Source organism: Eurypyga helias, unplaced genomic scaffold, assembly GCF_000690775.1.
Source record: "Eurypyga helias isolate BGI_N326 unplaced genomic scaffold, ASM69077v1 scaffold1889, whole genome shotgun sequence".
In the NCBI taxonomy this organism is placed as follows: Eukaryota; Metazoa; Chordata; class Aves; order Eurypygiformes; family Eurypygidae; genus Eurypyga; species Eurypyga helias.
Window position 1 is genome coordinate 47,746 of NW_010272518.1, and position 11,156 is coordinate 58,901.

Here is an 11,156-nt window from a genome sequence, read left to right on the forward strand (position 1 = left end):
CTATATGTTGAAAACCAGCAGCTTCTCAGTAAAGTAATGTAACTGGCTGTTTCATTTTTAAGCAGATTTCCTCAAACTGAGAGAAAGCTCAGCATTAGCTGACATAGAATATCGATCTCTGTGAGGGTCAGTTTAGCAAAGTCTAAAATTGATAATATTGTACAATTACGTAAAGTCACAGTACATTACAAAGTTTCAGCTGAAGCAATACAAAGAACAGAAAAATATCGGAACAACGTGATAAAACAAATGACATGGTTTCAATAAAATTTCTCACCAGGCACCTTATTTTAATATACATTTTTCAAAATCCAGAGTAAAATTACATGCTGGTTTTGGCTGGAATAGAGTTAATTTGAGAATTAATGACAAACTGTAATGTGACCATAACCACTTAATAAATAAATAAACACAAATAAGTCCTTTTTTTAAAAAAGGAGACTAAAAGAAGCTGGTACGATGGTGGAGATCTCATTGCTGGAGTATGAGTGCCTGCTGCCCGCAGCACTGTAGTAAGTGCAACTTTTTCAGGCTTTACTGTTATCAGTGAACATGTGTTACACAGAGATCTGCACAGCTGTGATCAGGCCAACACATTCTGTAGTTGTCACACGTATAATTCATGTGCAGATTGACTCCATATTCCATATGCAGCATTGGGATATGTCCAGGACTTCTCAGACTGTGACTAGCATGTATCTGATAGCAACCCACAGACTGGCAAGCAGTACTGCCAAAGCACTATTACCTGCTCCCGCCCAGCAGTCATTTACTTCATGACTTCTGACAGGAGGCTGTTACACATCTGCAAATCCTAGAACGGTGGCCAACATTTCAGCTGCACAAAGCTGTGTTTGCCTTGCCCATTCTTCTACTCCATTTCAGCACTGCCACAACCTCTGAAATGTCAGTATTCAAAGTGTTTGTATTTCTGGGCTTGGTTTTGGCTGGGGTGGAGTTAATTTCCTTCATAGTGGCTTAGTATGGGGCTGTGGTTTGGATTTGTACTGAAAAGAGGGTTGATAACACAGGGATGTTTTCGTTACTGCTGAGCAGTGCTTTACACAGTCAGGGCCTTTTCTGTTCCTCACACCACCAGTGGGTAGGCTGGGGGTGCACAAGAAGCTAGGAGGGGACACAGCTGGGACAGCTGACCCCAATTGACCAAAGGCATATTCCATACCATATGGTGTCATGTTCAGCATATAAAGCTGAGGGAAGAAAGAAGGGGGAGATGTTCAGAGTGATGGTGTTGGTCTTCCCAAGTAACCGTTACATGTGATGGAGCTCAGCTTTCCTGGGGATGGCTGAACACCCACCTGCTGATGGGAAGTGGTGAAGGAATTCCTTGTTCTGCTTTGTCTGAGGGCAAGGCTTTTGCTTTACCTATTAAACTATATTTATCCAACCCATGCAGTATCTGATTCTCTCCCCAACCCTGCTGTAGGAGGAGTGAGCAAGCAGCTGCGTGATTGCTGACTGGGGTTAAACCAAAACAAGTTGCTCACTGGGACAGAAGCCTTTAAGGGAAAGGCTGGAAATGCTTGGTACCTGGTTTACCACAGTATCACAATGATCTACGTATCCCAAGAAACAGCTGAGCCTGGATCTGACTGAACCCTTTTCTTAGGGTAATGGAAATCTAACATCCTTCGAGAAGAACATAAATAAAATGCTAAAATAAACTTAAAAAAATGGTAACACTTGCCATATGTCACGGTTAGTGTGTTTTTAGGACAAGATTCATGTTATCCTAAAGCAGGCATCTGAAACAGATGACATAAAAATAGTATTTTTAAAAAAAAATGGTATTTATTTCTCACCACCAACTATGCAAGGAGCTGTGGATGAACAGCTGAGGTGCTGTCATTTATACTGAAGATACTTAAAAGTGAAAATAATATTTTCTAAGACAATTCTGAATTTTATCAAAACAAATATTGCAAAAAGCAAAGCTTATGCCTTGAATTATGGGAGCTCTTTTGCATATTGTTGTAGATACAGCCTGTAGACACATTACAAATAGGTAATATTGTTTTGAACTTAGAAAAGTATTGATATCTTTAGTGACAATTTTTAGAGGAAAAATGTATTGCATAAAAAACCTGTCCTATTTAAAATGCATTTTTTGGGTGTCAAGAACCACAAAGAATATGAAATGTCTAGGTCTTGGCCAGAAATCAATGTCTACAGTGATAAAATGTGCTGTAATTGTCCATGCTTTTGGAGTTTATGACTAGAGGAGTTAATTTTTTGAGGTGTAATGATGTGAAACATTTAAACAAATTTATGATACAACAACAATTGCTTTTAGAATTGGTTGCTCATATATTTAATTTCCTTTTTGTCCTTTGAGGATTTGATCAGATTAACTTTATGAAAAAAAGTCAACCACCAGATTTGTGTGTGAATGTCCAGGGTTGTGTTCTACTGTGCTAGAGACTGTGAAGACAGAGAAATGATTCCTTCTCAGTAACCATATTAATGTACAGCAACTTCACAGAAGCTGTTTTAAGGGCCTTTGAGATCTCACACTTACCTGGAACAGGGCAGAACTCAGTTCTGTCCTTTGCCTTCATCACTGATAACCTATTTAATATTAGTCACTGAAAAAACTAGAAATAATCTACTGAGCACAGCCCCCATCTCAGGCATTTTCTCTTGTACATGCTTACACCTCTCCTCCTGCATGATTTACAATGACCCATCCTCCTTTTTGTAATAAGGCCCAAGTTAATGGAGAGGTGAAAAATGTCTGTTTTCCATCCTATATTACAGCTGGTTAGTCACAGTGCGTCTTACAAGCATCTTTAGAAAGTCTTCCAGGAAACGCTAAGCTCCAGCTATGCAAGTTTATAGGAAGAAAATCATCGCTCCCCACGGCTGAGGTTTTCACACAGAGGCCATGTGGATGGCTCGTGACTAGTACTCTCAAATGTGCCCTAACTTCCCCAAAGCAGGAATAGTGTCTGAAAGTTTTCCTCAATACAAAATAAAAAAATGGTTGTCAACATAAACACGACCACCTGGAAATGGAAATGAGAAAATAATACACAATATACAAATTGATACAGAAATGTTCAACTTGGCTATATGGCCTCTCTGCAATTCTGAATCCCATTTTCTTCCTCTCTATGTAGCATTTACATAACCTTTGTCCCTACAGGAGAAGCCAAATCTAAACCTATTTTGAACTCCCTGCTGTGAATCATTCTGTTAATTGGTCTGTAACATGAAATGCAGAATGGTGCTGCTGAGAGTGACTGAAGGGTGAAATAAGACTGAGAAGCCTTCCAAGGCTATAAATAATTTCTTGGGAAGGAGATGAACCTGAAGATGTGTTGGCCTGGGAAAAAAAAACTTTGACCAATTATTCAGAGGTCAACAGCCTCATTTTTCTCACTTGCCACTGGTATTTCCAGAATTATTGTCCCTCTGCATGCCTCCTCCCACCCAATTTTTGTTCCTTGCCAGAGAGGCTTCTCATTCCCAATTAATCTGGGAGGACAGACTGTCCCTGCAGAGACATTTGTGAGCTCTTGAATTTTGCAGGAGGGAAGGAAGATCCCATTTGCCTTTTCATCCTTTGTACAAACCTAACACACTGAAACCCTTCAGACCTGTGGGCACCCCTCCCTGTTAGACATAGCTTAAGCACCACCATGCTGTGATATTTTTTAACTAGCAAAATTACAATATTGATGACAGGTGAATAATGACAGGAGGGATAATTCAGCAGGTTGCTCTGCTGGTTCTTGCAATTTTGTAGTGACTGTGAAGAGGGCTGTAGAAAAGGTTGTCTGTCTTTTGGATTCTGGACTGATTCTTGAAAATGCAGAGGAGCTAAAAATCCAAGACAGGTGAAACTCATTAGTTTACTATTTCAGTATTTAAAGTAACTTTGCATATTTTGTATAACAGATTCATTAATCTAAGTTGACATGAGTAACAGCAATGAGAAGATGTCTATTATACCAAAGTATAATTCATGATGATGGATGGGAACTACAGCAAAAACGATTTCCATAGTTCTCTGTATCTATCATGATTAGCCAAATTAAATGTCTATTACACATTTAGAGGCAGTTCAACTCCATTTTTCAAACAATGGAACAATCCTGCAACTGATAATACTAAAACCCAAAAAATCTTTTGAAATGCATCTATTTTATTTGAGACTTTGTGTAGCAGTTGAAATGGCCACATTGTAAAATCCTAATTAAAACAGATCAATCCTTTGTTTTGCCTGTTACTTACTCCATTTCTGCATCATTTCACATACAATACAAAGAATTACAAACTGGGATTTGAAATAGCTGGAGGAACATTTTGGATTAACTCACGCTCTCATGAAAAGAAGGTAGCAGGTACAATCACACTGACAGAATAAAATAAGTGGTTAAACCCAACAGTTGATAACTGTTTTTTTTTCCTATCACCCCATTATTAGTACAGGAACGTCACCAAATATACTCTTGAGTTTGAAGGCAAATCCCAAATAGTGTCCATTCATGAATATTTATACAGAATAGCAGGTCATGAATGGGTGCTGTCCTGACTTGGTCTTAAACTCAATCCACATTATCGGCTAGGGTGCACAAACACCCTTTTGATTTGACAAACTGTAAAGGAGCAATACCATAAAACTAGCTGCTGCCAGGCTTCCTCGAGATTGCTGTGATCATTTACCTACCCTTAAAGGCTTCATACAAAATTCTTACACTTTGTTTTGCAGTTATCTGTGTGAAATCTGCAAGCAGCTTGTGGAAACAGTTATTGGGCTGACGTCCCTTTTAAAGTCTGTCAGCAAGAAGGGTTTAAATCTTGCTTTTCTCTGTTTGTGAACTGTAATGCCACTAGAAACCTTATGTACTCTAACACTGTTCTAGGTCAGAACACTACTGTATGCACTGCTCTCGGACACGTCAGCACAATGCTCTGACGTATTTTGGGATCTCCTTGTTCGTTTCTTATGTAACCGTACGACCTCACTTTTCTGAAATCATGTCTCAAGGCACATAGCAGGAGGCTAGGTACAGCTGTGTCCTACTTCATAACACCTCCAGGAGTACTGAGTTTTGGAGCACTAGCAAGGCTTGTAAAAATACAAAGCAGTATCTTAAAAAAGAAAAATACATTAAAAAAAAGAAATTGTGCTCACCTGCTCACCAGCCTGGGATTCCCCTATGATGAATCGATCTCCTGGGCCATCAGCAGCTGTTAAGATGGACAATACAAACGGTAAAGGCTGAACCAAACTAAACGATGGCATTACAAATTAAGAGCAGGTGAACCAAAGAATGATTTAAAATACAGTTCTCCAGTGTCACCATGACACAGCTTATGGAAGTTTTGCAAACATTTTACATTTTAGGTCCTTTTAAGTTGTGTTTATTATTTTGAAAACTGCATGTTCTACAGTACTTTTAACTGAAAATTTCTGGGCAACATGGGATCACGTAAAAGATGACTAGAAGGAATCACATTAATAACAAAGGTTTAAGAGTGTTCATCAGATTGTTTTTATAAAAATGTCCACCCTGAGCAAATGTTTTTCCATGTGAAACTAACACAGGGGAATTACATATTTTATTAGTGCATTATGTATCTTTTTTCTAGACAACAGTGGAATATTGACATTTCTAGATCCCATCTCTGATTTTGGAGGAAAACATGGACAAGTGCAGTGGTTACAGACTATATAGATGAGCATCCAGGTTTGGCGTTTTCTGGAGAGCACTAGGGCTAAGATAATGCAATTTGGAATGCCACATTAGAAGTCTGGGTCATGTCTGGGTCCACTTTATCATCTTAAGAAGACTGGCTTTCAGGAAGGATATCCATTCAGTCTGTATGATGATTTATCATATTTGTACTCACACATCAGCTGCAACTCTTGTAGATGACGATCTATGGTACTTAGTCATGGCTGAAGACTAATGTTTAACTTAACTTTAAAAGCCTATCAAACAGCCTAATCTATGAGCTTTAGAACAAACTGAAATAAGTAGAAAATGACTCTTGAGCTACTTGGCTTTGAATAATGCATATAACACTACTGAATACAGTTGACAGACCTTCACTGGAAAATATGGCACTGGGATGATCCAGCAAAAGAAGAGAAAAAAATTCCTAATAGCTAAACCATTTTAAACCTGATAAAATGCTACTGAATTAGATTTTATTAATAATGATATGGAGACAAAGTTTATAGGTGATGTACAACTAATACAGCTCGAAAGAAGTGGACAAGGTTTTGGGCAGACAGTTTTATGTGACTGAAAGCTAATCCTTTATTTTTTTGTAAAAACACCCATTAATGTAGTCAATACTATTTCTGCCTACAAGCTTTGTTTTTCATATCATGAGACAACAGGTCTACAAGAACAGTAGGAGCAGAGTAGAATTAGAATAGAATTAGAATAGAACAGAACAGAATAGAATAGAATAGAACAGAACAGAATATTTCAGTTGGAAGGGACCTACAACAATCAGTCCAACTGCCTGACCACTTGAGGCATTCAAATTTAAAGCAAATTATTAAGGGCATTGTCCAAATGCCTCTTAAATGCTGTTAGGCTTGGGGCATCAGCCACCTCTCTAGGAAGACTGTTCCAGAATTTCACCACCCTTGATAAAGAAATGCTTCCTAATATCCAGTCTAAAACTACCCTCACAGCTTTGAACCATTCCCACACGTTATGTTACTGGATATTTGGGAGAAGAGATCAGCACCTCCCTCTCCACTCTCCCTCCTCAGGAAGCTGTAGAGAGCAATGAGGTCACCCCTCAGCCTCCTTTTCTCCAAGCGAGACAAACACAAAGTCCTTAGCTGCTCCTCTTAGGACACTCTTCCCAGCCTTTTCTATGGCTTTGTTGCCCTCCTCTGGATGCACTCGAGTACTTTACTGTTACTCTGTTTGAATCTACCACCAAAATTAAGACCTTGGGTGTTGGTTCAGACAGAAGCTGTTGAAGATGGTGTTCACAATCATTCTGAGTGTTTACTGAGCTTGTACTTGTGCTTCCCCTTACCTTGTAGCAATCAGGTTGCAAGACAGCATTTGTGTGATCCCAAGGCCCTTATCAGTCAGCATTCTACTCCGAGCTCCCTCTCTCAGCTTTTCTCAGTGTTGTATTACCTGTATTTCTCTGCCTACATCTGCACTCTCCTGCCGCTATTGCTGGTCATTTTGGTCTGCCTGTCTCTCACACACAGATGACAGCTGCAGTCAAACTCATCTTGTAGACCTGGAATTTTATTTTTATATCAAATCCATGGGGAAGCTACTGGACTACATCCATTGCCTGGGTTTGCAGACAGTCTATTTCATGGACAGCTCCTTCCTGTTCTTTCAGCTGCCAGTAACAAAAAAAGTATTTTAATGTCTCTAGAAGAAAGCTGGCTCTTGAGTCCAAATTTCAACATGGTGCTACAATGGTTCAGCCCCTTCCACAATGAAACCTCTACTAGTATGATGTTCAATCATACATATTTTAATTTTCCTCCACTGATATCTGAGGTGAATATCATTAGTTTTACTTTACACAGGGAAAAACTGATGCACAGAGAAGCAACTTTCACAAAATCACGCAGCGCCTAGTGGCAAAGCAGAGGGTGGATTCAGCTCTCCTGGGAAACCACTCGCTGCTTGCTCTGTAAAGTCACACTACTCATTTTATTTATATACAGCAAATGTAATACTTCCAAAGTTAAAATGAGGTTTTTTTTTGAGGTGCCTCCATAAGAGCACATTCTGATCTGTATTTTTGAAAATTCTCTAATGCAATCCTAAAATAATTCACAAATAGGAAGCTGGATCTGTGACAGTTCAACAAAGTAACAGATATGTGAGAAATTTCTGGTTAAATCAACAAGAGAAGAATCATCTCTCATTCAGAATCAGATGTTCTGTTATTCTGCTGACTTCTTTATGCTTCCAAGAAACCCACTAGCAACACAGGTGCATGTCCATGAGCACACATGGACGCACGTTTGCTGGTGTACATATGTATCTACTATAAAAATCTGAATTCAACCCTATGGTCTTCCTTCGAGACAGCTGCGTTGTACGTAACTGTGACTTCAGCAATCCATAATAGATGAACCACCATGTTAGAAAGTGGTTTTACAGACACTAGACCATACGTCTACAAAGTGAGTGTTTACCTCTGACCGCATAGCCGTCTTTCACTGATGCTGGAAATGGTGGTAGATTATCTTTTGCATATACATCTTGAGCAAGGACTCGGCCCATTCCATCTAGAAAAGAGAAAAGACCATGCTCCATGTCATTAGAGCTAGTGAAAGAGAAAAAAGTAAACAGCAGCCTGCTCTGATGAATGAAATGTAGGTGTATGTGACATGAATAGATGTCTCAGGTTTTTGATTTCTGCCTCTACATAAATGAAAATGACCGGAGTCTGAAAGTACTGATGAAAGATTTGTTCAGTAAGTCTGTGCTCCTGGTTATGGTGAAATTGCTGACAGACAGTAGGTCTGAATGCCAAGTATCCAAACCCAGAGGTAATAGCTCTGATATAGGACCAGACAGAAAAAAACCAATTATTTGTTTCTTCAGGACAAGTTTTTCTCCTGAAATCTCTTAAAAATACATACTTTCCTGTATTTAAAAAAACTTTTAAAATAACATTTCAAAAGTGAATCCTGTGTGCAAAAGGAGAGTGGTGATGGACTGAGCCCAGAGGACTCAAACAGTAACGACAGACAAATTTCAATAAACTGATAAAGAAGTTCTGCAATACATTAGCTTTTCCTAATTGCTAAGAGTATTTCTGCTTAATGGAGGGTGAGTGCACATAAGTGTCAGGATTATTTATGTAAATCTACGCTGTTTTAGTTCTAAATATTTCAATAGCTGTTTCAAACACACTCCTTCACTTAGCAACGATGACTGATGAGTTGTAATTTGGCTCTACCTCCCTGTAGAGACTGACATGAATTACTTCACCCTCAGTCAAGTGTGCACTACTTGTTTGCTTTTATGGTGCCAGCAAGAGCCTTTTATCAGTATGATGTGGAACAGAGTGGAAAATATGTATCTTATCCCTTCATACAGTGGGAGAGTGAGAAAGAAGATTTATTACATGTGTGATTAGATGGACCGGGAAGAGGCACATGGGTCAGAACTACTGAAATGGGCTTGATTCCAGTATGTCTAAGTAGAAGGGAATCATCTCATAATAGAGGCCACCACCCTTAGGAGTGCATTGTGACACAGGAAAGCAATATCCAGCTGAAAGCAGAAAGGAGTGAGAGGATGCATGAATACTTCTGCCAGAAGAATTTGTGTGGATACGTTATAGATTGTGTAGATATGTTATAGGTTAACTTCTTTCAGACATGCCAAAAAAGAGATACAAACATAAAGTGTGTTTCTTGTCTTACAGATAGGGAAATTGATGTGGTTCTGGATTTGCTGGGAAGCCAGAAGACCTAACATTGCCCACTACATGGATAGGTTTTGTTAAAAGAGCACCTACTGGACTTGAAAATGTTCAGCTCCAGTGAAGTGGTATTACAATGGAGAATATATTTTATTTATTTTGCTTACACGAAGTGATTTAGTTCATAACGAGTTATAATAACTATAACATTACTGTGCTCACATCCATATGTACCAATTTTCAGCCTGACGTGAATATTTATGTTGCATTTTTGAGATAGGTATTGCCATGACAATGCTGATACACCCTGTTAAAGCCACAAGAAAAGCACCTCTGCTATGGCTATTAATACGTCTATGCATCACTGCGTATCCCTGTCTGTGATACACAATAAAGAAGTTATTAGAAAGCTCATGAAAGCTTGTACACTTGCACTGAAAAAAAGAATGGAGACACAGACATTTAAATTATAGCACAGACAAGGCAGCTATCAAAGGCCTAGTAAAAATACCCTCTGTTCACAGACGCACAAAATCTCACGCAAAAGTGATGCTTCTAATTTTAGCAGGCATGTTGTGTCTTCATTTTACTTCTTGCCTGTACGCAAAATCACACCAATTAGAGCAAAGTTGAACAGTATGTTCCTGGCATTCTGCCATGCAATATTTGAAGGGAATAAATGGCCAGCCAGTACCGGGAATGAACTTCATTAACGGGAGAAAAATGAAAGAATTATTTGCTGAAGCCTCAGACATTTAAAATGAAACAAGTCAGCATCTAAAGGACAATCTGAGGTACCTTAGTACTCTCTTTTACTTGAGCAATTATTTTAGGGTACACTGTTTTACCTTGTTTTGATTAACTGCAATTCAAAAAAGATGTTCTGAAATACTTTGTCATCAAACTGCCTCTTGTAATGCCAACACTTTCTATTCTGACACAAAATGGAGAACTATATTAAACTCACTTTTCAAATCTGGGTATTTTCTAAAGCTTAGCTGGTGAAACTGGTACAGTTCTGTGAAGAATTTTGATTTCTCAGAGCATTGGTACTGGGATAAAGCAGTGAGACACGTACTGTATTAGAGATGATAGATTTGCTCCCGTTTTGCAAACATTGCCCTGGTAGCCCTTCAGTATGACATGAAAAGGCAATGATATCAAAATAATCAGCTAGTTCAAAATGAATGAGCAGTAGAAAAATAAGTAGAAGAGCTCTTGGACTAGATCTGAAAAACTGCTCCATTCTGAGGCTCAAGCCCATGAAGTGTGGATTGCCTCTGCTTTGTACTTTTAGTATCAATTAAACTTTTGCTTCTCCTTAATTTTTTAAGAATAATCATTATCATGCTGTCTGAAAACTTAACCTTATACACCCATGGAGCAAAGTTCAGGTAAGTGGATTTCATGTGAATAAAAGGCTAACAGGGGGCTTCATACCAGATACTGATGATGGCAGGTGGGAAATACACTTCAGAAGCCTTTGCTTTATGGTACTTCTGTAAAATGTTTTAGGACTGTCCATTTTTTTTTTCCCCCAGTATGGAAGAGGCTAAATGATCTATACAGGCAGTGAGGAATTCACTTATCAATGTGAAAGTCATGTTCCAAAAGGTAACTTTACTAATCATCCCCGTTACGTTAGGAGAGAACACATTTCAGAGACTACAGCATGCCTTGACTTAATCAAGAATAAAGTCAGGACTGCACTGGCTACTTGCACAGAGTAATGTTCAGCCGGATGAATA

The 11,156-nt window shown here is 38.8% G+C and overlaps 1 protein-coding gene across 1 annotated transcript in view; it reads right to left on the reverse strand.

Annotated features, from left to right (window-relative positions):
* Positions 1–11,156, reverse strand: part of GPHN (gephyrin) — a 172,677-nt gene that overhangs the window by 36,119 nt on the left and 125,402 nt on the right. Inside the window, exons 11-12 of the mRNA XM_010159134.1 lie at positions 8,171–8,263; positions 5,162–5,217 (exon numbers count right to left, since the gene is read on the reverse strand). Coding sequence (XP_010157436.1) covers positions 5,162–5,217; positions 8,171–8,263 — 149 coding nt within the window. The remainder of the gene's footprint in view (positions 1–5,161; positions 5,218–8,170; positions 8,264–11,156) is intronic.